We start from the raw sequence: 27,690 nt of genomic DNA on the forward strand, positions 1-27,690 counted from the left end.
TTTGCAGCCCTAGGCAGATTGCCCCCCCCCCCAGGACAAAGCTAAGCTATTTAAAAGTCAATCCGGGCGGGGACCATTCCTGAGGAATTTCTTCTATTACTATCTAAAATACCAGCTTCAATTTCGCGAAAGGCTCCCTTTCTTTTTTAGCTGCGTCACAAGATGGCGATCTCGTAGCTTTTGTGTTTGATGTGACGTACTTAGTCAGCCCTACCCTCCTGAAGGCTTCTCCGTACTAATTGCTAAAAGATTAACTGAGGGGAGCAGAGACTTTGATTTTTGGCTCGCCTGATTGCTTGTCTTTTATTTTTACTCTGGAATGGCTCCCAAATCTAAACAGAAGCGTTTCCTTAATAATATATCTCCAAAAACTGCTATGAAGCCGCTACCCTTGCCTCCTACACCCTCCACGGGAGATTTGTTAACACAAGAATTCCTTGTATTCATATAATCAGATTCCTTCCTTCCCTCCCTCCTTCCTTCCACTTATATATAACTGGATTCCTTCCCTCCTTCCTGATTCACTCTTTCCTTCCTTCTATTTATAGCTAGATTCCTTCCTTCCTAATTTACTCCTTCCTTCCCTCCCACCCTCCTTCCTTCCTTCCACTTATGTAACTGGATTCCTTCTTTCCTTTCTGATTCACTCCTTGCTTCCTTCAATTCATATAACTACGTAGAGTCCTTCCTTCCTTCTTTCTTTCCTTTCATTCATATAGATTCCTTCCCTCCGTCTTTCCTTTCTGAGTCACTGCTTCCTTTTTTCCTTCCATTCGTATATATTCCTTCCTTCCTTCTTTCCTTTCTGAGTCACTCCTTCCTTCCTTCTTTCAATTCATATAGCTAGATTCCTTCCTTCCTGATTCAGTCCTTCCTTCCTTCCTTCCTTCTTTCTTTCTTCCCTTTCATTCATAGATTCCTTCCCTCCGTCTTTCCTTTCTGAGTCACTCCTTCCTTCTTTATTTCCTTTCATTCATATAGATTCCTTCCCTCCGTCTTTCCTTTCTGAGTCACTCCTTCCTTTTTTCCTTCAATTCGTATATATTCCTTCCTTCCTTCTTTCCTTTCTGAGTCACTCCTTCCTTCCTTCTTTCAATTCATATAGCTAGATTCCTTCCTTCCTGATTCAGTCCTTCCTTTTTCTTCCTTCCCTCCTTCCTTCCATCCGTCAATTGATATAGCTATATTCCTTTTTTCCTGCTGGATTCCTTCCCTCCTTCCTCCCCCCCCCTCTTCTCCCCCCACTGCTTTTGTATGGCAGTCCAACTTCTAATTTTAGGGTGGCAAATACCATCCAACACCAAAAGAACCAAAGACGCCAAACACTGAACATTGTTCAACACAGCTGAGGTCAAACTGCAATCCTAAACTGTTCATAGACAAATCGAGACAGTTGAATAGAAAACTGCCTTGTTTTCTTTTCTCACATTCCTTTGATCTTGCCTGCCCATACATGTTAATTGTTTTGGAAACTAGCTTTTTTACCTTTCCAAGAAGCAGCTCTCACACCTAGTAATTCTCACTGAAAATATCTTGATGTCAGAAGTTAAATTGAGAAAGATGAAAGTGATATCCTGTTGCTACAAATCAATACACATCCACACATATGTGGCATCTGTGGGAGGTTGCATGTACTTATATGTTGTACACACTTTACGTTTATGCATGGACTTAAGTATGTGGGTACAAAGTCAGACGTACAAATATGCCATCTATTCCATCTACCTAGGGTATGTTCACAAGTATTTGTCTTACCACTCTATTGCTACAACCAGTTGCTCAAAATCACTGGCTGAATGCTAGAGTAGAGTAGAGTAGAGTAGAGTAGAGCAGAACAGAACAGAAGGAATAGAATAGAATAGAAGGAAGGGAAGGGAAGAGAAGAGAAGAGAAGAGAAGAGAAGAGAAGAGGAATAGAATAGAATAGAAGAATAAGGAAAGGAAGGGAAGGGAAAGGAAAAGAGAAGAGGAGAGAAGAGGAGGAATGGAAGGGAATAGAATAGAATAGAATAGAAGATAAGGAAGGGAAGAGAAGAGAAGAGAAGAGAAGAGGAATAGAATAGAATAGAATAGAATAGAATAGAATAGAATAGAAGAATAAGGAAAGGAAGGGAAGGGAAAGGAAGAGAAGAGGAGAGAAGAGGAGGAATGGAAGGGAATAGAATAGAATAGAATAATAAGGAAAGGAAGGAAAGGGAAGAGAAGAGAAAAGGTGGAATGGAATCAAATGGAATCAAATGAAATGGAGGGGGAAAGGATTAGGACGAATGGAGGGGAGGAGAGGTGGGGTGTTATTTTGTAAATACACAATCAGTCCAAGCTTCCTAATTTTTCTCGGCAGCCTTACTAACATCACCTCAGATTTGGGGCCAGCAGGAAAAGAAAAGAGAAAGAAAGAAAATTGCAGGCGTCACCTGGTAGTTCTTGCATATCCACACACTGTTCCCTTGCAGCAGGGTAAAGATCTTGGTTTTGTAGCCTTTCAATTCCAGGTAGCCGCATTTTTCTGGAGGAACGGCCGTCCGTGCTCGAGAAATTGCCGGGAGGGACCGCAGAGCAGTGAAGAGGATGGTCACCCAATTGTTCCGTTCTTCTAAACATTCGTGCGCGCACACAAAAAATGACATGTAGAAAGTTAGCACCCGCCCCTCTCCTAGAAGAGTGAAATATTTTGAGAAATATTTTTTAAAAGCCAGATTATTATATTCCCCTGGATGAGAAATGGAGAAACATGCTCTTTGGAAAGAAGGCTCCACCTTCCTTAATAGTCCACAGCAGATGACAGCACTTCGGAGAAAAAGAGAGAGAAAGCTCTATTCATAGGCAAAAAAAATCCCTCCCGTTCTGACCTAGGCTTCCTGATAAAGCATAAATCATATGCTTAGCCTCCAAAAACCCTCTTTTATTTAAAAGGCTCCAAATTTTGTTCATTTCCCAGCCCATAATGAGTCCCAAATAGTTTGTAAAGAGTCCATCAGAAGTCTGCCAAAGTCTTTCGGGATAAGGCTGATAAGCACCCACCTTTATCTCCCTTGAAATGCTGCCAGAGAAACTAATTGCCAATTAGTTTTGCAAGGCCCAACGGAGCTTCAGAGTTTGAAGCACTTGTTTCACACTTGCTTAAATACAGGGAGTCCTCAATCCTCGGCCTATGACCACATTTTAGCCTGACATTTCCGTTCCTAAGCGAGACAGTTGTGAAGGGAGCTTGGCCCCCATTGTACAACCTTTCTTTTGCACAGTTGTTAAAGGAATCGCCCCAGTGGATGCGTTAGTCACCTGGTGGTTAAGTGAATTTGGCTTCCCCCGTTGGTTTTGCTTGTCAGAAGATCGTAAAAGGGGAATCACAAGATCCCCAGGACACTGTAACCATGGTTAAGTTGTTAAGCAGAATGCTGTGGTTGTTAAAAGTGGGGAACATGCTTGCTGAGTGAATCAGGTGGTTTAATGCCCCGTTTTTAAGGGTTCCACTACAAAACCGTGTTTGACTAAAGCGCGCTCGACGAAACCGCGTAGCTGACGTCATCACAGGGCGACAACAGCGCGGAGACAGAAGCACGCTGTAAATGCTAAGCCTAAAATTAACCCCTAAACCTAAACCTAACCCCCCTAAACCTAATCCTAAACCTAACCCTAAACCTAACCCTTAACCTAACCCTAAACCTAACCCTAACCCTTAACCTAACCCTAAACCTAACCCTAAAGCTAACCCTTACCTTAACTTGAATCGGCTTGCTTTCAAAGCGCTATTTAAAGCGCCCTTCTTTCTCCGCGCTCGCTGTTGTCGCCCTGTTGATGACGTCAGCGACGCGGTTTAATCGGGCGCGCTTTAGTTGAGCGCGGTTTTGTCGTGCCACGGTTTTTAAGGACTTTTCTCACCACAATCATGAACTGAATGACTGCAGTTGTTAAGTTAGTAACAAGGTCATTAAACGGATCTGGCTTCCCCATGAATGTTGCTCGCCAGAAGATAGATAAACCTCCAAGTGGCCTCAACAACTCTCTTAAAAGGATGCAAATGGCCAGCTGTCTGCCAGGAGTATCAATCCTTCCATTCGCCAACCATCCAGTCAGAGCTGAAGAAGCTTCTTGGATGAGAAGCAAAATGTCTTCAGAGAAAAACAAGGAAGTCCAGTGGCCTCTTGAGAAAGCACCTTTGAGACAACCATGACCTGGATGATTGCAAAACGGAGATAACATGAACCCCCTCCGCTCCCAGGGACCCTGCAGCCATCATAAATATGAGCCAGAGTGTGTCCCGACAGATGTTGTGTGAGGTGTGAATCCTACTCAGGATTGTCCACTGCTGATGTGGCAACACCTTTTCTGGTGGGGTCATGGTTTCCTAAAACTGGGCATTCAGTGATGCATTTGTCTCCTATGCCAGGCCTGCAGCCATCTTTTCTTCTGGGCCTTTGGCCTGCCACACTTTCTATTATTCTACTATGCCTTTTCTATTGTGGGAAAATGGGAGAGGGGATTGTACAGAGTTAGATGCTATGTAGCCATAACAACATTCTTTCTAGAAAGCCAAGGTCATCCTTTGTCTCTGCACCTGGCCGGAACTGGATTGGTGGAAGCTGCCAACATGGCAGCGGAAGATTGGACCATGTGATGGGCTTGTGGGTGTGGGAGCAGGATCTTCAAATTTCAACTAGGTGCGGCAAATCGGGAAGCTTTCAGATTTGGGTTTTCCCAGATGTGCCACTATGGCTCGCTTCATAAATTGGAACGTTGAGCAATACTTTGTCTTGGACTCTGATTTAATTTTGGATGCTCTTTGGAACCCTGAGATCCTAGTTGATCGGCCTAAAGTCACCTAGCTGGCTTTCTTGTCTAAGTTGGGACTAGAACTCACAATTTCCCAGGTTCTAGCCCGGTGCCTTAACCATTAACGAGGTTTCCTGGATCAAAACGCTATTCCGGCTGAAAATAATGGTTATTTCCACATATTTAGGAGGCACCAACTTAGAAATCCCACAGCGAATGTCTAAGGAGATTCTCAGTCATCCAGCTCACGGATGTCCCAAATGTGCTTTTTAAAGAGACAACTGGACTTTCTGGTTTTTCTTTGAAGATATTCCACCTCTCACCCAAGAAGCTTCTTTTTAAGCTGGAGATGAGCTAGAAAGACAGCATAAGTGGGGTGGGAGGCAGGGCCAACTGATTGTTGAAGCTACTGGTTCGCCCGAACCGATCCGAACCGGCTGAATCCCCCTTCTGATCTGAAAAAAAATCAAATGTTTTGCAGCCAATAAAGGAATCCTCAAAAAATGAGGCTCACCTTCCTTTTCAGCCCTGAAGACAAATATTCGGTGTGCTGTCACCACTTCAAACTTGCTGTCTCCATGCATCCGGACGGTCGCTATCGCGGAAAGAAGGATGATGCCCTTGGAGTAGATGTCCTATATCAAAACCATAAAGGTAAGCTTATTCACACACAAGGGTAGCTTTACAAAAGGCAAGACTACACATTCCTGGCCAAGCTACTGCAAATTCCATTTCTGTTCCAAAAGCTTGGTTGACCAAAAACAATTCAACCGTCATAAATGTGAGTCAGTGGCCAAGCGGCAAAATTTTTGATCACGTGACTGCAGGGATGCTGCAACAGTCAGTAAGTGTGACAAAATGGACATAACTCACATTTTTTCAGCGATACTGTAAGGTCACTAAATGAATTGTAGTAAGTCAAGCACTAAAGGTACTTGCCGCACAACAGAAAAAAGAAACCAAGACATGGTCCGAAGATTCCTACCCTGTTTCACCAAAAATAAGACCTCCCTGGATAATAAGCCCAATTGGGCTTTTGAGCGCAAGCGCTAAAATAATCCCTCCTCGGAAATATTGCAACACAGCAGCAGCCCTGAGGTGACCATGCTCACCACCTCCTGCACCTCAAAAATAATAAGACCTCCCCGAAAATAAGGCCAAGTGCTTATTTCGAGGGTCAAAAGAAAATAAGAGGCTGCCTTATTTTCGGGGAAACACGGCACTACGAAAGTATTTTATTTCCCAGATGTTTTTGTAGAGTTGCACAAAGAAACGGGTCGGTTTGACTGCCATATTTCTCGTGGGTTAAATCCAGGCCTGCTAACATTCAATCATATTCTCATATGCTCAGGTTTTTTTTTGGAGATGCAATCAGGTTGCCACAGAGGAAATTTCTCTCCATTTCATCACAATGATCTAACTCTTGTTGCAAAATTCATGCTGCAGGTTTTTTTTTTCCATCCAGAAATAATATCCTGGCATCTACAGGCATCTGCTGACTAGATGCGGAACTGCAGCCACTGTCTATTTACTAGATTTTTGAAATCCACCATCTCTTCCATTTACCAGCTCCTACGTAGGGATAGGTTTTATTTTCCTGGGTTCCAAGATCACCGCAGGTGGGGACTAAAGCCAAGCAATTAAAAGATGCTTGCTCCTGGGGAGGGAAACTATGGCAAATCTAGACAGCATCCTGAAAAGCAGAGACATCACCGTGCCAACAAAGGTGCTTCTAGTCAAGGCAGGGGTGGGTTCCTGCCAGTTCTAAGCTCTTCTATAGAAGAGGTTCCACAAATCTACAATGCCGTTTAGAACCAGATCCAGCTCCCTCCCCCCACCCATCCGCACATCATCAAGATGAAGAACAAGAGGAGGAATTCTGGGAGTTGAAGTCCGCAAGTCTTAAAGCTGTCAAGTTTGAACACCCCTGGGTTTTTTTTTTTCTAAAGAGTGCAAGGGTCTTGTAACTTGACAGCTTTAAGACTTGCACCCTTCAATGCCAGAGTTCCTGAGCCAACATGACTGGAGGAGGAATTCTGGGAGTTGAAGTCCACAAGTCTTAAAGCTATCAAGTTTGAACACCCCTGTTGTTGTTTTTTTTTTTGCAAGGCTCTTGTAACTTGAGAGCTTTAAGATTTGCGTGCTTTAAATGTCAGAGTTTCTGAGCCAACATTTTGGTTGCTAAGTTATTAAGTGAGTTTTACCACATTTTACAAGTTGGCCACACCCACCCAGTCACATGGCTGGCAAGCCACTCCCACTCAGTCATGTGGTCGGCAAGCCACTCCCACAAAGCAGGCCACACTACAGAAGAGGTTCTAAAAATTTTTGAAACCCACCACTGAGTCAAGGCTATGGTTTTCCCAGTTGCAATGGATGGCTGTGAAAGTTGGACCATAAGGAAGGATGAGCACCAAAGAATGGAGGCATTTGAACTATGGTGCTGGAGAAGACTCCTGCATTGAGTCCCTTGGACTGCAAGGGAAAGGAAGAAAGAAAGGGGAGGGGAGGAAGTAAGGAAGGAATCAGACAGCGGAAGGAGGGGGAGGGAGGGAAGGAGAAGGAAAATGAGAGGGAGGGGAGGGGGAAGGAGACAAGGAAGGGGAGGGGGAGGGGTGTGGGAGGGGTGTGGGAGGGGAGGGGAGAGGAAAGGGAGGGAAGAAAATCAGCTCCATGAGAAGCCTAAAACTAATTTTATTCAGACTGGCCCTAATAACAGACTGTTACAAGTCTTACGGTGTTCTACTTTCTCCTTCTTATGCTGCAGTGAATTAGGGAAGTATCTGCCTGAGTCACTTCTGAATGTTGCTTTGTGGTGGAATTAAAAATGCTTTTGCTAAGGAATGATTCCTGCATATCTCCATCCAGGTCATATCCCTTACTTTCTACATCTAATAATTGCCTTGTACCTTCAGGGAGAATGAGGACCAAACCCTGAGTGAGCCTGCTACCCAAATCTTATGTTTAAGCAGTTGCCTATGGCTAAGTCCACACTAATAATTTGCTCAGAGTGGACTTATACATTATTTAGCGCAAGAGACTCACCTTGTCGTTGCTATAATAAGCCATGCTTTCTCCATCGAACTTCACCCAGCGTTTCTGAAACACATGCTTCCTACATGGGAAGAAAGTCAAAAGTAATTTGAAGAGGAGATGGAGGAAGAGGAGGAGGAAGAGGAAAAGGAAGAGAAGAAGGGAGTGGAAGAGGAGCAGGAGGAAGAGGAGGAGCATTAGGAGGAAGAGGAGGAGGAAGAAGAGAAGGTGATACTAGAATTCACTTGTCTCCTGGTGATTGACCCAAAGTGAACTAGCCAGATTTCATGCCTGAGGCGGGACTAGAACTCACCTTTTTCCTGGTGATAGACTCAAAATCATCCGATCTGATTTCCTGTTTCTAGCCTACTGCCTCAACCTGTAGACCAGTGGTGTCAAACTCAATTCCACTGAGGGCTCTGGTTGACCTGGGGAGGGGAACTGGGTGGGTTTGGCCAACTTGATGCCACTCATTGGGTGTGGCCAACTGGGTGGGTATGGCTGACTGGGTGGGCATGGCCATCTTGACGCCACTCCCCAAACTGTTGGCATGTTTCCCCTTCGTACTGGTTAGACTGGGCTGAAGCCACACTGGCCTGAGGTTTCCCCATCACACTGGGTAAACTGGGCTGAAGCCAAACTGGACCGATGTTTCCTCTTTGCATTGGGTAGACTGGGCCGAAGCCACGCAGGCCAAACCCTTCAATTTTCCAGGACAGCCCCATGGGCCAGATCCAAGTGTTTTGGGCCACCAGCGACTAGCAGAGCTGGTGGTAGACTCAGACAGTGAGGATCTTGGGGAGGAACATGGGCCAGTTCTAGAGTCTGGGGAAGGCTCTGATGAGGGCTCTGTGTGTCAGAGGCAGAGAGGGGGCCAGGGCCATCTGACAGTTATCAGCTGCCTTTGGAGTCGGAGATCAGTGGGGCGGAAGAACAGCTGGAGCCTGTTCCCAGTGTGCACATGCGCAGAGCTGCCAGGAGAAGGGAACAGCTAAGGAACAAGGGCCGACTCAGGAGTAAAGCCACAGGTGGATGGTGAATGGCCCCTCCCATGGGGAATAAAGAGGAGTGAAAGGGGAGGGGAGTTTGTAGGAGACAATTGGTTCGTTTCATTAGGGTGAAGATCTGTTCCTGACTTCTTGCCCAGTAATTGCTGCTACAGCATGGAGTTTCGAAGATATCAGCCAGGGAGCTCTCCAAGCCTGCTAAAGGCCTGCAGTTGTGAAATCTCTTGAAAGACTGTTGGCCGGGACTTTGCTGGAGAGGAATTCCCTTTGAACTAAATAAAAGGGACGAGGAGATGTCTTTGTCCTTTTGGGAAGCCTTTTGGGACACCCACCACATACACAAGCCTTGTGTTGGATACCCTTGCTGTAGATCCAACTGGCTCTCTACGGTGAGTAAAATCATCGTCATTCTAGAATCAATTATAACAGACTTTTTGGGGGGCTACGTCAGAGGTGGTGCACCTATTTGGTAGAACCGGTTCGTCAAATCTACCGAACCAGTTAGAAGAGGTTCCACCAGTGGACCCGGAAAGCAGGCCACACCTACAGAAGAGGTTCCAAATTTTTTTGAAACCCACCACTGGTCCTTGGATAGTTCTACACTATCATGCTCGTATTTATAAAACTCAGTGCCTCTGTGAAAGGGAAGGATGGCTACTGCGTTTGTGGTGCAATCAGAACATTGCGTGTGTTGAAGTTGTTTTAACGCAAACCAAAGATGCCTTTTAAAAAACAAGTTTACATCATATTCTTATGCATGCCAGTGCTGTGGGTGAGGTAATTTAAGGTGGTTCTGACAAGTGTCGTCGGCATCTTCGTATCCGGTCACATGGGTGGCAAGCCACTCCCATCCGATCACATAGGCGGCAAGCCACTCCCACAAAGGAGGCCACACCCACAGAGTAGGTTTGAACAATTTTTGAAACCCACCACTGGGCTACGTACCCTTGTGGGGAGAGTTTATCCAGCCAACCTTCCTTAACCTTCTTTGCTGCCGGAGCGTAAAAACAGGCATAAGGTGTGATTGAGTCTTTGGAGCCAGGGACGAATTCATCACCGCAAACATCCAGGAAAGGAGACAGCTGGTCTTTCCCATCGAGATCCAGGCTCCCACTTCGGAATTCTCCGAGGCCCTTGCTGGGTTTATATTTCCCCCTCCAAGCGTAGCGAGAACATTCTTTCAGTGAAGAGGATTCAGCTTCCCCGACAAATCGCTTCGGAAAGGGAGTCTGGTCTCCTGGAGAGCGTTTTACATTCTCAGAGGTTTTCTGATCTTGGTTACTAGTAGCCAAACAGAAGAAGAAGGGGAAGAGAGGAGGGTGGAAGGGAGAGAAAGAGAAGGAGAGTGGGTAGGAAGAGGAAGAGAGATGACAGGAGTAGGGAAGCGGTAAGGGAAGAAGGAAGAAGGAGAGGAGGAAGGAAGTAGGAAAGGGAGGGAAGAAGGAAGGGAAAGGAGAGGAGGGTGGAAGGGAGAGAAAGAGAAGGAGAGAGGGCAGGAAGGGGAAGAGAGAGGGTAGGAGTAGGGGAGAGGTAAGGGAAGAAGGAAGGAGAAGGAGAGGAGGAAGGAAGTAGGGAAGGGAGGGAAGAAGGAAGGGAAAGGAGAGGAAGGTGGAAGGGAGAGAAAGAGAAGGAGAGATAGTAGGAAGGGAAGAGGAAGAGTGGAGGAGAGGCAAAGGAAGAAGAAAGAGGTAAGGAGAGGTGGGTGGAAGGGACAGAAAGAGAAGGAGAGAGGGCAGGAAGGGGAAGAAAGAGAGTAGGAGTAGGGGAGAGGTAAGGGAAGAAGGAAGGGGAAGGAGAGGAGGAAAGAAGTAGGGAAGGAAGGGAAGAAGGAAGGGAAAGGAGAGGAGGGTGGAAGGGAGAGAAAGAGAAGGAGAGATAGTAGGAAGGGAAGAGGAAGAGTGGAGGAGAGGCAAAGGAAGAAGAAAGAGGTAAGGAGAGGTGGGTGGAAGGGAGAGAAAGAGAAGGAGAGGAGGGTGGAAGGGAGAGAAAGAGAAGGAGAGAGGGCAGGAAGGGGAAGAAAGAGGGTAGGAGTAGGGGAGAGGTAAGGGAAGAAAGAAGGGGAAGGAGAGGAGGAAGGAAGGAAGTAGAGAAGGGAGGGAAGAAGGAAAGGAAAGGAGAAGAGGGTGTAAGGGAGAGAAAGGGAAGGAGAGGAGGGTGGAAGGGAGAGAAAGAGAAGGAGAGAGGGCAGGAAGGGGAAGAAAGAGGGTAGGAGTAGGGGAGAGGTAAGGGAAGAAAGAAGGGGAAGGAGAGGAGGAAGGAAGGAAGTAGAGAAGGGAGGGAAGAAGGAAAGGAAAGGAGAAGAGGGTGTAAGGGAGAGAAAGGGAAGGAGAGGAGGGAGGAAGAGAGAAAAAGAGAAGGAGAGAGGGTAGGAAGGAGAAGACAGGGGGTAGGAGTAGGAGAGAAGTAAGGGAAGGAAGAAGGGGAAGGAGAGGAGGAAGGAAGGAAGCAGAGAAGGAAGGGAGGGAGAAAAGAAAGGGAAAATAAGGCGGTGTTACAACAGGCGCTAGGGATGGTAAACAAAGCAACCCAAACTGTATATTATAACCTTTTAAATGGAATAACAAAAGTATAAGAATGGCAAAGAAAAAGAATAACCATGTGAATGTATATCTATAATTGCATGTAAGAGAATAAATGATAGTAAGAATATAAAGCACAATATAGGTAAACAATATTTGGTAAGTATAGCTAAAAAGCTAAGTATAAATAAATATAGAATAGCACATAAAAATGGATAACGATTAAGGGGACCATGAATGCAAGATAGAAATGTATAGAAGGGAAAACACTAACTGTAAAGAAACCGATACGGAACTGCTGTGTGATATATGATGGAACTTCTTGTTCCTATGTTGTTTTAAGTCATGTGTTTGTTTTTGTTGATGTGTTTATGTGATTATGTTCACAAGTTCACTGATTAATTGTTCTAACTGTCGGGAAATTTCTCCTCAGTTCTAAGTTGCTTCTCTCCTTGATTAGTTTCCACCCATTGCTTCTTGTCCTACCTTCGGGTGCCTTGGAGAATAGTTTGACTCCCTCTTCTTTGTGGCAAACCCTGAGATATTGGAAGGCTGCTATCATGTCTCCCCTAGTCCTTCTTTTCATTAAACTAGACAGACCCAGTTCCTGCAACTGTTCTTCATATGTTTTAGCCTCCAGTCCCCTAATCATCTTTGTTGCTCTTCTCTGCACTTTTTCTAGAGTCTCCACATCTTTTTTTTTTCATTTCAAGCAACAAAAGCTTCCCCCCAAAGCAGGAATCTATTTCTGATCAGCTTAACAATACAGGAAAAGAGAGTGATAAAAGAGAGATTCTTTCCTGACTTAAATTAACCTGTGATACCCAGATCTGTAACCATACGGCTCGGTCCAAATTTCTAAGAATTCTCCTCTGAGTTCATTAGAGATCCAGTTTTGATTCTACCATCACTGCTCCAACTAGTCTTCTTCAAAAGTCCTGCATTGCCACCACTTTGTAAGAAAACTGCTCTCTGGTGGCTAACCAAAATCAAAGTCTCATTTCAAACGTTATGGATTTTCTGCGAAGTCCCTGGTCTTAGCCAGCTGGAGAAAATCAATGATGGAAGTAAAACAGTGGAATGCTTGACTACAGAAACATCCAAGCTATATTCCAAAATTCTATAACTCAGCCATTCCAGGAGAGTCTATTTGCTTCGCCCAAATATTTTATCAAATTGTTTTGTCCCCATGTTGCAGTTCAGGGTTGAACTGTTGAGTTCTTAGCATTCCTTGAAATAATCTGAAGTTGTTTCATGACTTGAAGAAGAAACTGATGAAGATACAGATTAACAGAGGTGGAAGGGACCTTACAGGTCATCTAGTCCAATCCCCTGCTCAAGCAGGAGACCCTACAGCATTTCTGACCGATGGCTGTCCAATCTCTTCTTGGAAAGCCTCCAGGGATGAAGCTCCCACAACTTCCAAAGGCAACGCTGTTCCATGGGTTGATTGTTCTCATTGTCAGAAAATTTCTCCTTATTTCCAGGTTGAATCTCTCCTTGTTCAATTTCCATCCATTATTCCTTATTTGGTCTTCAGATGCCTTGGAAAATAGCTTGACCCTCTCCTCTCTGTGGCAGCCTCTCAAATTTTGGAAGGTTGCTATCATGTCTCCCCTGGTCCTTCTCTTCCCTAAACTAGCCAGGCCTAGTTCCTGTAACCATTCTTCATATGTTTTAGTCTCCAGTCCCCGAATCATCCTGGTTGCTCTTTTCTGCACTCTTTCTAGAGTCTGAACATCATTTTTATAGTGTGGTGACCAAAACCGGATACAGTACTCTAGCTATGGTCTTACTAAGGCTTTATAGAGTGGTATTAGCACCTCACTTGATCTTGATTGTATCCCTCTGTTAATGCAACTTAAGAGTGCATTGGCTTTTTTGGCTACCACCACACACTGCTGGCTCATACTTAATTGGTTACTTAGTCTGATATTGTCCACAGGAAGAGAAGCGAGCTCAAAAAAAAAACCCCAAAACCCTATTGGAAAGATACTGGTTGATAAATGGAAGAGTATAATTTAAAAGTAGCTAAACGTAGCGAAATTTAGTGATAATAGATATAGTTAAATAAATAATTGATAATGATAATAATGTATACAATGTGTAGCGTTATGATAAGTAATAACTGGATATGAATATTGAATGGCACCCATGAAAGGAAGATTAGAAACCCTTTTGGATTATATATAAAGGTTAATAACAACAAGAACAAGAACAAGAACAACAACAACAACAACAACAACAACAATAACAAAGAATTAAGTTAGATTGAGTTAAGTCTTGATTACTGGGGGGAAAATACATACATACATACATACACACACACACACACACACATATATATGGGTACAATTTAAGGAAATGAGATGTAAATTGTAAACAATGATTTGGAAAGAAGGATAGAAAACTTTGTTATTAAACATTATGGATGTTTAGGTAGAATAGGACATAAGGATTTAGTCTCATTGGAGGATTTTAGAAATAGCAAATGAAATGCCAGTATGTGGTTATGTATTAAACCTTGGTATATTTTATGATGGAGGACGTTTAAACAACTATAGTCAAATGAAAGTGGAGGTATGATGATGGTAACATATATAAATATCTGAGTTAAAATATTTGACTTAATATGAATTATGCTTGATGACTGTGGAAGAGATGCATGAAAGCCTTTTGTAACCAACTGATACACTTTCTACAGTACGTAAGAACGGAAGATTGTATGCGTTGTGTCTGTTTTGAAAATTAAAAATAAAATAAAAACTTTAAAAATAACCCCAAAAGCTAACAAAGACATGTGATTATTTCAGCCCATGGAGGAAACTGAACTAGCACCATGGATCCTGCTGCTTCTTTCCTTGAACTTGGTATAAAAAATGTAAGCACACACCACCCCTAACCCAAACATAACAAAACAGTGGCTGGCCTTATTCCTTCCTGCCTTCCTATCAGACACTTGAAATGAGCTCCAGAAGAAGACAATAACATCCTGCCAGCAATGCTGAAGATGACTTTGTTCCTATTAGCAAAATCTGGAAAAATGTGAAAAAAAGATGTTGATGTAGAATCGTGATGGTCCAGCTAATTTTTAGGTCTCTGGCACACATGCAGGAGATGGATCGTGTGCGCCTGTGCAGAGGTCTCATGTGTGTGCATGAGACCTCCGCAGCGGGGTGCGACAGTTTCAGGAAGCTTCAGGGAGGCCTGCTAAGCCACAAAACTGGCACAGGGAGTCATGTGCATGGATGGGAGAAGCGCGGGTAGGGCCTTGCGCATGCGTGGGGGCTGGGGGAGCGCAGGGAGCCATGGGCACGTGCGCAGCGGGCGTGGCAGATTGCATTATGGGTGTGAGCACGTATGCACTTGCATTGTTGCAGGCAGGAGATTTCAGCACACGAGTAGAAAAAGGTTAGCCATTACTATTCTAGAAAGAGAAGGAAGAACAACAAAGAGGATTAGGGGACTGGAGGCTAAAACAAGAATGGTTGGTGAAATTGGGTATGTTTAGTTTGATGAAAAGAAGGACCAGGGGTGACATGATCACAGTCTTCCAATATCTCAGGAGCCGCCACAAAGAAGAGGGTGTCAAATTATTCTCCAAAGCATCTCAAGGCAGGAGAAGTAGCAAGGCAGCTAGAAACTCACCACGGAGAGAAACAACTAAGGAGAAATTTCCTGATAGTTAGAACAATTAATCAGTGGGACAACTTGTCTCCAGAAGTTGTGAGTGCTCCAACACTGGAGGTTTTTAAGGAGAGATTGGAGAACCATTTGTCTGAAATGGTATAGGGTTGGACTAAGCAGGGTGTTGGATCAGAAGACCTCCAAGGTCCCTTCCAATTCTGTTTCATTAGTCTGTTCTGTTGTTCTGTTCTGTTCTATCCTACCCCATTCCATCCGTGGGCATGGCTTGGTGGGAGGTTGAGGAGGTTGGGGAGGAACCTTTGTCAGTCCTGGAGTCTGGGGAAGGTGTCAGAAGCAGAGATGGAGCCAGGGCCGTCTGAAATTTCCCAGCTGCCTTTGGATTCGGAGATAAGTAGGGAAGAAGAACAGCTGGGGCCTATTCCAGATGCACGTATGCGCAGAGCTGTCAGGAGAGGAGAGCAACTGAGCACCAGGAGCCAACTGAGAAAGAAAGGGACACATGGATGCTGAGCAGCCCCTCCCTGCTGGGGAATAAATAGAAGCAAAAGGGGAGAGCAGGTTGTAGGAGACAACAGTTCATATTTCTTTCAGAAGATTTGTTTATTATGGTTCATACCTCAGAGATTTCTTGACAGGAATTAATTTACAGCTTTGCAACTGAAAGCTGCTGGCCTGGCAATTATCCAAGAACTGATAAGGTCTGTACTTCAATTAATCATCAGACTTTTCTGTGTGGAAATGCCATGAATTCACAGTAGTTAAATAAAGAGGGTTTTTTGTGGGGGGGCAAGGGGTTCTGTTTCTTGGTTCTGCTAAGGCTGGGTCAGATCACAATGTACAATTTTGATCCACACTAATGTGTAATAAGTTAATCAGAAATAGATTTGGATTTTTTTTCTGCATTTTTAATCCAATACCTTGTTCTGTTTGCCGTTCTTTTCTTCTCTTTATCCTTTTCTAACACATCTGAAGGTTCCTTGCTGTAGGTTTCCTGGAAGAATAAATTCAGTGAGTGAACAGATAAGGTAAAAGGTAATATTATATATATATATATATATATATATATATATATATATATATATATATATATATATATATATATATATATATATATATATATATATATACAAAGAAAGAACAAGAAAGAAAGAAAGGAAGGAAGGAAGGAAGGAAGGAAGGAAGGAAGGAAGGAAGGAAGGAAGGAAGGGGGGGAAAGAAAGAGAAAGATCTTTCCTTCTTTCCCTCCCTCCCTCCCTCCCTCCCTTTCTCTCCCTTTCTTTCTTTCCCTATATACCTATGGATGGATGGATGGATGGATGGATGGATGGATGGATGGATGGATGGATGGATGGATGGATATATACTGTACAAATGTATGTATGTGAAAAAAGAAAGAAAGAAAGAAAGAAAGAAAGGAGGGAGGGAGGGAGGAAGGGAGAGAGAGAGAAAGATCCTTCCTTCTTTCCTTTCCTCCCTACCTCTCTCTCTTTCTTTCTTTCCCTCTATATCTATAGATGGATGGATGGATTACTAGACAGTTTAAGAGTACTGGCCCAGCTGCTTGAGTCCATCCACAGTCTGAAATGATAGAATTCTCATGCTGCAACTCTGTTGCTTTACCTGTACACAAACCTGTCCCTGAACAGCCCAGCTCACCTGATGTAAACCCCATAGTTCTAAAAGCTTCCTCTTAAACAGGACACGTTTGAGCCTTCTGAAGGACGCCCTGCCAGATCCTTTAAATGCCCTCTTCTCCTGGACAGGAGCAAGCTCTCTACCCTTCCTAGATCTCGGCGTCTGACCTCAGACTAAGGTGAGGCATTCTGGAGTAGGAGGGGAACAATCTACTCCTTCGGTTTTACGGTGCAACCAGGGAAATCTACCCACGGAGTCCACATGAAAGGCGTGTGGCTATTAAGAGGAGGAAACAGAGAAGAGGAACTTCCCTCCACCAAGTTTCGCTTCGGGTCACTGAAACCCGCAATGCCATTTCCCTGATTCCTGATTCGTTGGCAGCCTCTCGTCAGCTCACAATGTGACACGTTGAACAAAGGAAGTGGTGGAGAACCACAAAAGTGCATGAGGTCACAGACGGGGGGCGGCTAAGTTTGGAGGCATTTTGTAGGCTCCACATCCGAGGTCTCTTTTCGCAATGGTTCTTCTCCTCAGTTACCACACTTGAATCAGCCGGGAAACATGTTGGCATTTGAAGGACCTTTTTAAGTCATCGTGAACAGAAGGATTCGGCTTGTGACAAATTGCCTTGGGGTTGTTGTTGTTGTTTTTTGCAAACCAATCACCATCATCTTCATTCAACCAACCCATATAATCCCTGGCGGGCTGGAGTCTCGGCAACTGAATGTAGCTGAATGTTGACTGGCCAGACGCCCTTCCCTGTCGCCAATGCGGAGTTTTGTTCGGCAGATCTATTCCCATTGTGCCCAGAGAGAGAAATATCTGCCTCTACCAAGGTTCGAACTCACAGCCTCCTCATTGCGAGGTGTGGCCACTGCACCACTCCGCTAAGGGGGAACCAAGTTGCTCGCTTAATCATCAGCCAAGGAATTTGCACACATATCTTTTCTAGGTTTCCCTAGAATCCCCTTATTATCCATTCACTACCACTGCTTAGAACTCACTGAAATTTGTCAGGAATGAGGATTCACAATTTCTGGAGGCAAGTTGTTCCACTGATTAATTGTTCTAACTATCAGTAAAAATTTTCTTATTCTAGGTTGTTTTCCCCTCCCCTAATTAATTTCCACTTTTGGTGTGATCTAGCAAAGATAAAGATAAACAGAAAGAGAGACTCATAATATATGAGTCTCCCTCCCTCTCCCCTCTCTCTTTCTTTCTCTTTCCTTCTCCCCCTACCTCTCCCGCACATTCAACCCTTTCACCCTTAGTGGAACATAACTGCGGACTTCTAGGTAGTAAACAACTCACCATGTCTTCAGGAGAATTCATAAGGAAGGTCTCGCCATAGGGAGAAATGGGGGGTGCCTTTTCTTCAGCTGGTTCTCCTGGGGAAATCAGACAGACAGACAGACAAGCTCACAGGGTCATCCCATATCTGTAACACATGGTCCTTTGTTGACTGAATATCAGTTCTGACCTGCAGAAAAATCCCAGCTTGCAAATGGTTGACCAATCTCTTTTTGAAAGCTTACGGTGATGGACCATCCACAACTTCTGGAGGCAAGTTGTTCCACTGGTTAATTAACTCTCACCTTTTCTCCTTAGTTCCAGGTTGTTCTCACTTTGGTTAACTTGCATTCATTGTATCTTGTCTTAAATTTTGGTGCTTTGGAAAATAGTTTGACCTCCTCGTCTTTGTAGGAGGCCCTCAAACGTTGGAAGACTGCTAACATGTCCCCTGTAGTCCTTCTTTTCATTAGACTAGGCATACCCAATTTCTGGTACCATTCTTCTTACATTTTAGTCTCCAACCCACTAATCATTTTTGTTGCTGTTCTCTGAATAGCCTTTCCAGAATAGTGCTCCAGTCAAATATAGCTTTTTGCACGTCCTAAAGTTGGCACATTCCAGGAAGTACTCTGTTTCCCTAAAAATAAGACCTCCCTGGATAATAAGCCCAATTGGGCTTTTGAGAGCATTAGCTAAATAGCAATAGCAATAGCAGTTAGACTTACATACCGCTTCATAGGGCTTTCAGCCCTCTCTAAGCGGTTTACAGAGTCAGCATATTGCCCCCAACAACAATCTGGGTCCTCATTTTACCCACCTCGGACGGATGGAAGGCTGAGTCAACCCTGAGCCGGTGAGATTTGAACTGCCGAACTGCCGAACTGCAGTCAGCTGAAGTAGCCTGCAGTGCTGCATTTAACCACTGTGCCATCTCGGCTCTCCCAGAAGATATTGCAACACAGCAGCAGCCATGAGGTGACCACGCTCGCCACCTTCTGCACCTCAAAAATAATAAGACCTCCCCAAGAATAAGGCCAAGCATTTATTTCGGGGGTCAAAAGAAAATAAGACCCTGCCTTATTTTCAGGGAAACACGGCAGTAATTGCATTTATTACTTTGGCTTTGAAACAAGGTTTACGTATTTTGGAGTCAGTGGTGAAATTCAATTTTTTTTTACTACTGGTTCTGTGGGCATGGCTTGGTGGGCGTGGCTTGGTGGGCATGGCAGAGGAAGGATACTACAAAATCTCCATTCCCACCCCACTCTGGGGCCAGCCCGACGTAACATTTGCCGTTTCTCCGAACTACTCAAAATTTCGCTACTGGTTCTCTGAACTACTCAAAGTCTCTGTGACTGGTTCTACAGAACTTGTCAGAACCTGCTGGATTTCACCATATTCCCAAGTATCTGGAAAACAGAAGTGGATTTTTTTAGGCCTTTCTGCCTTCAATGTTGACAAGATAAATCTATGACTCCCATTGCTCAGTAGATGACAGATCTAATATTACTTGCAACATATAAATTGGACCCAGATTATTTATAGATGATCACAGTGAAATATGCTAAGACTTTAATGGGAAACTGCCCTGTGGATTTTTTTTCCCTTATAGTCACGCGGGGGGAAGACCTTAAACACATATTATGCATTCTATCGTTTTATTCTTCCCTCCCTCTTTTTTTGCCCTTTTAAATCTTTTCTTTCCCTCCCGTTGAAGAACGAAAGGTTAAAAAAAAAAAATTAAATCCATACCTCCGTGCTTGAAGTTGCAAGGGAAATCAAGTGATGTCCTTGAATTGCAGACAAGCAATGTGTGTCAGATTTCAGATTGGCGGGCAAAGCTGTTGAAACTTGCCCTTAACTCTTAATTAGTTGAACTAAAAACCCAACAGGCTGTTACTGCGTATATTTTTAATCAGACCTGTCTTCCCACACCAAGGGCTGTATTGAATTTGCGTGCCTGCTAAGCCTGTCCATGTTTGCACGGCAGAAAATATGACTCGTATAACTAATCCCAGAGGCAAAGATGCCCTCAAAAAGACGGGCGATATTTTGCCCACAGTTATCTATTCCTATAAACCACAATGCTAATTGAGAACAATTGGGCCCAATCCTGGGGACAGCGATAACCTGGATGACTGAGAATCGGTACGTTTTTAGCTATGCAATTTGGGATGAAGACCCTTCGGATGGCGTGGGAGTAGGAATGGATTTCCAGAGGAAAAAATTGCAGAATGCAGGAATCATTAGCACCACTCAGGTGACCCTGAGGACACAGATAAACCTCCAAGTGGCCTCAACGACCCTCTAAAAGGATGCAAATGACCAGCTGTCTGCAAGGAGTATAAATCCTTCCATTCCCCATTGTCCTGTCAGAACTGAAGAAGCTTCTTGGATGAGAAGCGAAACATCTTCAAAAGAAAAACCAAGAAAGTCTCCTGAAAAAGCACCTTTGGGACAATGGGCTGAATCCAACAAAATGAGTTTTAATGTGGAGATAAGCAAGGTGTTACACTTAGGCAGGAAAAAACCAGCTCAAAAACAGTAACTGTGAGAGGGATAGCAATAGCAATAGCAGTTAGACTTGTATACCGCTTCATAGGGTTTTCAGCCCTCTCTAAGCGGTTTACAGAGTCAGCATATTGCCCCCAACAATCCGGGTCCTCATTTTACCCACCTCGGAAGGATGGAAGGCTGAGTCAACCCTGAGCCGGTGAGATTTGAACAGCCGAACTGCTGAACTGCAGTCAGCTGAAGTAGCCTGCAGTGCTGCATTTAACCACTGCGCCACCTCGGATCTTGGAGTCCTAATGGACAATCACTTAAACATGAGCCAGTAATGTGCAGCAGCAGCCAAAAAAGCGAATACAATCCTCGGCTGTAGAAACAGAGGCATAGAATCAAAATCAGGTGAAGTATGAGTACCACTTTATAAAACCTTAGTAAAGCCACACCTGGAATCCTGCATCCAGTTTTGGTCAACACCTTGCAAAAACGATGATGCCGAAAACTTTGGAAAGCGTGCAAAGAAGAGCAGCTAAGATGATTAAAGGCCCAGAGACTAAAACACAGGATTGCAGAATTTCGATATGGCTAGTCTAGAGAAAAGAAAACTACATCGACTTTTGATCGCCACATTATAAAAAAACAATGTTGAGACTTTGGAAAAAGTCCGGAGGAAGAAAACTAGGATAATAAAATGCCCAGAGACTAAAACATCTGAAGGACCGTTGCAAGAACGGGGTATGGCCAATGTAGAAAAAAAGAAGGACGAGAGGGGGCATGATAGCAATATTCCAATATTTGAGGAGCTGCCCCAAAATAAGTTGAGCTGCCTCAACTTCTTTTCCAAACCACCAGAGGGCAGGACAAGAAGCAATGGATGGAAACTAATCAAGGAGAGACGCAACTTGGAATTAAGGAGAAACTCCCTGACAGTGAGAATGATCAACCAGTGGAACAGCTGGCCTTCAGAAGTTGTGGACGCATCATCACTGGAGGTTTTTAAGAAGAGACTGGACAGTCACTTGTTTGAAATGCTGTAGATTCTCCTGCTTGAGCAGGGGGTTGGACTAGAAGACCTCGGAGGTCCCTCCTAGCTCTATTCTGATGGATTGATAGAATCTCCTGCATGTCAAAGCCAATTCTGCCTGACATTTCTTAGCGACAAGACAGAAGCTGCTGAGAAGATGTATTTTATTCCGCCAAGCTAGACTAGCTTGTACGATTTCCTGCTAAGCCTCATTCCATGCGCTAACCAAGCCTGAACCTGCTCAAGCTTTCTTTGAAATCCGCCAGGGCCAATTGCTGAAAACACACACACACACACACACACACACACACACACTTTCTCTCTATAATCGTGACGCTAGCAAAATTCAAGCAACAGCCCACTTGAAAACTTTGCATTCAATTCAATTTGAATTCAGGAACTGCCTTCGTGAAAGGTTTACACAATACAGGACATTTCTCCACTAGAAGTTCACGTCTCTCAACCATAGTGACTTTTAAAAAATAAAGTTGGGAATGTTTCAACGCTGGAAGTTTTTAAGGAGATGTTGGATAGCCATTTGTCTGAAGTGGTGAGGGGCTTCCTGCCTAAGCAGGGGGGTTGGACTAGAAGACCTCCAAGGCCCCTTCCAACTCTGTTATTCTATTCTGTTGTGTTCTGGGGATAGAAGAGGAGAGGAGAGATAAGATAAGATAAGATAAGATAAGGTAAGGTAAGGTAAGAGAAGAGAAGAGAAGAGAAGAGAAGAGAAGAGAAGAGAAGAGAAGAGAAGAGAAGAGAAGAGGAGGAATAGAATGGAATGGAATAGAATAGAATAGAATAGAAGAATAAGGAAAGGAAGGGAAGGGAAGAGAAGGGAAGGGAAGGGAAGAGAAGGGAAGGGAAGGGAAGAGAAGAGAAGGAGGAATGGAATGGAATAGAATAGAATAGAATAATAAGGAAAAGAAAGGAAAGGAAGGGAAGAGAAGGGAAAAGACGAGAAGAGAAGAGAAAAGGAGGGACGGAATAGAATAGAAGAATAAGGAAAGGAAGGAAAGGGGAGAGGAGAGGAGAGAATATACCTTGGAGGTCTTCTTATCCAACCCCCTGCTCAGGCAGGAAACCCAAAACCATTCCAAACAAATGGTTGTCCAATCACTTCTTTGAAACGTCCAGTGTTGGAGCGTTCACAACTTCTGGAGAACTTCAGATTAATTGTTCTAACTGTCAGGAAATTTCTCCTTAGTTCCAGATTGCTTCTCTCCTTGATTTATTTCCATCCATTGCTTCTTATTCTGCCCTCTGGTGCTTTGGAGAAACATCTACAAGAAAACCACCAAGCTCAGAGAGCACCAAGGACCCCACAGTTCAACGCTGAGCTAAATATATTCTTTTCTATCGCGGCAAAGCAAAAGTTATACATTTCCTTTGCAAGAAAATGCATTAGCCTTCCAATGATGGAAGGATTGATGTTTTCTACCAGGAATAAATCTGACATCACAATCTACCCTTTCTTACCCTGAAAATGGTCCTCACCATGGTTTCATAACTGGGCCAGATCTGTGCTACCAGTTGGAAATATTACTTCCTTCTTTTAAAAAAACAGCAACAACATTATAAGGTGTTCCACTTTTGCATCTATAAATTATAAAGTCTTACTTTATCATTACAGCCCTCTGACCTTCTAAATTCCCCAAATAAGACACTTGGGATCACCTTTGAAGTATGAATTACAATTAGTCACAACGTTTTACTCACGGTTGTCCGGAACACAATCCTCAGAACAATGGATACTTAAACCATTGGCACTTCTTCGTTCGTGCAGAGAGCTGGAACAATATCAAAGGGAAGAGATTACATATTAGGACAAATTTATATTCGTAAGGTATCTGTCCTCTACAGTTTGCAGAATTACAGCTCCAGGCTCAAGCATCTTTAACAAAGATGCTCTTTTATCCCTTTGTGAAATTATGGCCCCTGTTGGACGATTGTGGACATCGTCTCTAGAAGAGAGAAGGCGGCATTGACTTGTTCTCCAAAGCACCTGAAGGCAGGGCGAGGAGCAATGGGTGGAAGCTCATCCCAGGGAAATCCAGGCTGGAAATAAGGAGGAATAAGAAATAATCAATGGAACAGCTTGTGTCCCAGAGATGCGGGTTCTCCATCCCTGAAGGTCTTGAAGAAAAGCTGGGCATCCATTTGTCTGGGAAGGTATAAGGAAGGGGTCTCAAACAAACTCGGGCCACGGGCCCGGATCCAGCCCACAGGGTGCTTAGACCTGGCCTGAAAACAGCAAAGGACCTGCTCGTGGTGTCTCTGCTAGCAAAAATGGAGCTCGGTGGCAGGGGGACCCATTCAGGCTACCTGCCAGAGGTGAGTTGCTACCGGTTCACACCAGTTTGAGTGAACTGGTAGTGGAAATTGCGACTGGGTCACCGAACCAGTAAAGACAGCAGGCTGGCCATGCCCCAGAACCGGTTCCCCGGTCGTCATGGAATGTATTTTTTGACATTTTTAATGTTCTGCGCATGGGCACAGCTATTTACAGACAAGCAGTGATGACGGCAGAAGCCCACCCCTGCCCCCTGTTTTCACTGGCAGAGATCTATCAAAGCAAACTCAAAATGGGGGGGGAGGAGAAATGTTTCCCCTTTTTGCATTTGAGCACGTAAGAAGGGAGGGGGAAAGGAGAAAGGGGAAGAGGGAAGACAAAGAAGAAAGAAGGGAAGATGGGAAGAGTGCAGGGAAGGGAAAAGAAGGAAGGAAGGGAAGCAAGAAGAAAGGAGAATGAAGAGGGAAGGAAAAGGAAGGGAGGGAGGGAAGAAAGGAGATTATAATGAGAGGGAGGGAGGGTCTGAAGGAAATTCTGCCTTAGCACTTGGCCACCACAGATATCCTAGACACGAGTCCCATGTCATGCCCCCATGGCTACATACTCTAGCCATGCCCCACGTCTCCCCTTTGGCCCTCAAAGGTCAAACACAACTCTGATGCCACCCTCCATGAAATCGAGTTTTGACACCCCTGGTATAACGTCTCCTCCCTCGGGCAGACAAGACCTCCGAGGTCATTCTAGTCAGCCAAATTTATTATTATTATTATTTTTGGTTGAACTCATGTAAAACTTGAATTTCAACATTTCTGGTCTCTGATTTTAGGGCACGATCATTCTGGAGGGGCCAAGGAACCATTGGCCTTGTCTCGTGCTGATATACACACGGAACGTCCTAAATGGAAATTGCTGATCATCACCAAGCTAGGCTGCAGAAATCAGCAGAGATTTGAACCTTTCCCTCCTTCCTAATCTGAGTCCAAATGTTTTGTGGATTTATGCATAATTGAGAGCGTCGGGAGACACAAGCTAGACCACTAATTGCAAACTCCTGCCTCAACAAGGACCTTCAACACATTAACGCGCACATAACACCCGACATATGAATGCAACACTTGACATTTAGAGAGGCATAAATCGAGCTTCAACTACTGGGTGATCTTGTCTAAAGTTGGAAGAAATAGGCATGAGTGGAGATTCTTGTGAGGATTTACAAGGTTGTAGGCTGGACTGGAAGGTCAAAGCCTCATCCCTATCCAGAAGATAAGAGCAAACTACTTCTGAAACAACTGCCAGAAACTGTAGAAATGTAGATACCATATTTTTTGGATTATAAACCCCCCCCCCCCCGGCCTGATTATTTGAGATGCACCTAAATTTAGAAGAGGAAAACAACAACAAAGATTTTTGGCCTCTGAGCGCCTCATTTTTGGCCATTTGGGGGGGGTCTTTTCCAGCCTTTTTTCTACCCACTTTCAAGGCTTTTTTGGTCCATTGGGGGGGGGGCTCTTTTGGCCTGTTTGGGGGGCTCTTTGGCCTGTTTTTGAGGCTTTTTGGCCCATTTTCAAGGCTTTTCTTGGCCCATTTTTGAAGCTTTTTGGTATATTTTAGGGACTATTTTGGCAAGTTTAGAGGCTTTTCTTGGCCTATTTTTGAGGATTTTTTGGCTTGTTTTTGAAGCTTTTCTTGACTCGTTTTCTGGAGGGTTTGGCCCTTTTGGGGGGCTTTTGGCATGTTTTGAAGCTTTCTTCAACCCATTTTCTAGGCTTTTCGTGACCCGTTTTTAAGGCTTTTTTGACCCAGTTTTCAGGCTTTTCTTGGCCCATTTTTGAGGCCTTTTTGGCTCATTTTGAGGCCTTTTCGGCTCATTTTGAGGATTTTTTGGCCTGTTTTTGAAGCTTTTCTGGACCCATTTTCTGGGTTGGGGGGGCTTTGGGCACATTTTGGGGGCTTTTGGGCATGTTTTTGAGGCTTTTTGTGGCCCATTTTGAGGATTTTGGGGGGCTGTTTTTGAGGCTTTTCTTGACTAATTTTCTGGGGGTTTGGCCCTTTTGGGGGGCTTTTTGGCACATTTGGGGGGGGGTTGGCACGTTTTGAGGCTTTCCTCAGCCCATTTTTGAGGCTTTTCGTGACCCATTTTTAAGGCTTTTTTGACCCAGTTTTCAGGCTTTTCTTGGCCCATTTTTGAGGCTTTTTTCGGCCTGTTTTCGAGGCTTCTCTTGGTCCATTCTCAAGGCTTTTTCAGCCCATTTTTGAGGCACTTATTGGCCCATTTTGAGGCCTTTTTGGCTCATTTTGAGGATTTTTTGGCCTGTTTTTGAAGCTTTTCTTGAGCCATTTTCTGGGTTTGGGGGGGCTTTTTGGCAAATTTTGGGGGCTTTTGGCATGTTTTTGAGGCTTTTGTGGCCCATTTTGAGGATTTTTGGGGCCTGTTTTTGAGGATTTTCTTAACCCATTTTCTGGGGGGGTTGGCCCTTTTGGGGGGCTTTTGGCACATTTGGGGGGCTTTTGGCACGTTTTGAGGCTTTCTTCAGCCCATTTTCGAGGCTTTTTGTTACCCGTTTTCAAGGCTTTTTTGACCCAGTTTTCAGGCTTTCCTTGGCCCATTTTTGAGGCTTTTTTCGGCCTGTTTTCGAAACTTTTCTTGGCCCATTTTTGAAGCTTTTTGGTATATTTTAGGGACTATTTTGGCAAGTTTAGAGGCCCTTCTTGACCCATTTTCTGGGTTTTGGGGGGGGCTTTTTGGCACATTTTGGGGGCTTTTTGGCATGTTTTTGAGGCTTTTTGTGGCCCATTTTGAGGATTTTTTGGGCCTGTTTTTGAGGCTTTCCTTGACCCATTTTCTGGGGGTTTGGGTCCTTTTGGGGGGGGTTGGCACATTTGGGGGGCTTTTGGCACGTTTTTGAGGCTTTCTTCAGCCCATTTTTGAGCCTTTTCGTGACCTGTTTTCACAGCTTTTTGACCCAGTTTTCAGGCTTTTCTTGGCCCATTTTTGAGGCTTTTTTCGGCCTGTTTTCGAGGCTTCTCTTGGTCCATTCTCAAGTCTTATTCAGCCCGTTTTTGAGGCACTTATTGGCCCATTTTTTAGACTTATCTTGGCCCATTTTCAGGGCTTTTTCAGCCTGTTTTTGAGGGGGTTTTCGGTCCCCTCTTTTTTGAAAAATGGCCCCCCAAAAAAGCCTTCAAAACAGGCCAAAAAGATCCGCTAAAATGGGCCAAAAAGGCCTGGAAAGGGGGCATGCAGAGGCCAAAAAATGGCCGGTGGCTGGGCAATATTCGCAATATTCGGCCTATAAGGCACACATACATTTTCGGTCCCTTTTGGGAGACAAAAAAGTGTGTCTTAATAGTCAAAAAAAATATGGTACGTAGTAACTAGGAATCAAGCTTGAATCAGGGGCCTCTCTACCTCCTGAGATTAAAAACAAATTGAGTATTGAGGGTTTGAACCCATATTCATTATTTAGAAAAGACATCCTAGAACTTTTTTACCCAGTTTTCAGGCTTTTCTTGGCCCATTTTTGAGGCTTTTTTCGGCCTGTTTTCGAAAATTTTCTTGGCCCATTTTTGAAGCTTTTTGGTATATTTTAGGGACTATTTTGGCAAGTTTAGAGGCCCTTTTTGACCCATTTGAACTCAAGGCCTGGGGGCTGGATGTGGCCCGCGGGGTGCTTAAATGTGGCCCGTGGGGCTGCCCTGGAAACATCTCAAAAAAAGCCCCCACAGGAGCCCCTCCATAAGAGACAACAAAGAGAACAATCACAGAAACAATGTCATCCTTGCAGGAATATCAGAAATGCTCAGGAAGATCTTCAGCCAACGCAACATACATGCCCACTTCAAACCCAAGAATACATTAGAGCAGTGTTTCTCAACCTTGGCTACTTGAAGATGTCTGGACTTCAACTCCCAGAATTCCCCAGCCAGCGAATGCTGGCTGGGGAATTCTGGGAGTTGAAGTCC

General features: G+C 44.3%; 1 protein-coding gene across 1 annotated transcript in view; it reads right to left on the minus strand.

The window, feature by feature from the left end:
* Positions 1–1,275: 1,275 nt before the first annotated feature.
* The window catches only part of ARAP2 (ArfGAP with RhoGAP domain, ankyrin repeat and PH domain 2), a 52,288-nt gene continuing 25,873 nt past the window's right edge, over positions 1,276–27,690 (minus strand). Inside the window, exons 3-11 of the mRNA XM_032223672.1 lie at positions 23,154–23,224; positions 17,924–18,000; positions 15,895–15,968; positions 9,756–10,091; positions 7,816–7,885; positions 5,285–5,405; positions 2,415–2,593; positions 1,486–1,580; positions 1,276–1,369 (exon numbers count right to left, since the gene is read on the minus strand). Coding sequence (XP_032079563.1) covers positions 1,276–1,369; positions 1,486–1,580; positions 2,415–2,593; positions 5,285–5,405; positions 7,816–7,885; positions 9,756–10,091; positions 15,895–15,968; positions 17,924–18,000; positions 23,154–23,224 — 1,117 coding nt within the window. The remainder of the gene's footprint in view (positions 1,370–1,485; positions 1,581–2,414; positions 2,594–5,284; positions 5,406–7,815; positions 7,886–9,755; positions 10,092–15,894; positions 15,969–17,923; positions 18,001–23,153; positions 23,225–27,690) is intronic.

Source organism: Thamnophis elegans, chromosome 9 (assembly GCF_009769535.1).
Source record: "Thamnophis elegans isolate rThaEle1 chromosome 9, rThaEle1.pri, whole genome shotgun sequence".
Classification (NCBI taxonomy): Eukaryota; Metazoa; Chordata; class Lepidosauria; order Squamata; family Colubridae; genus Thamnophis; species Thamnophis elegans.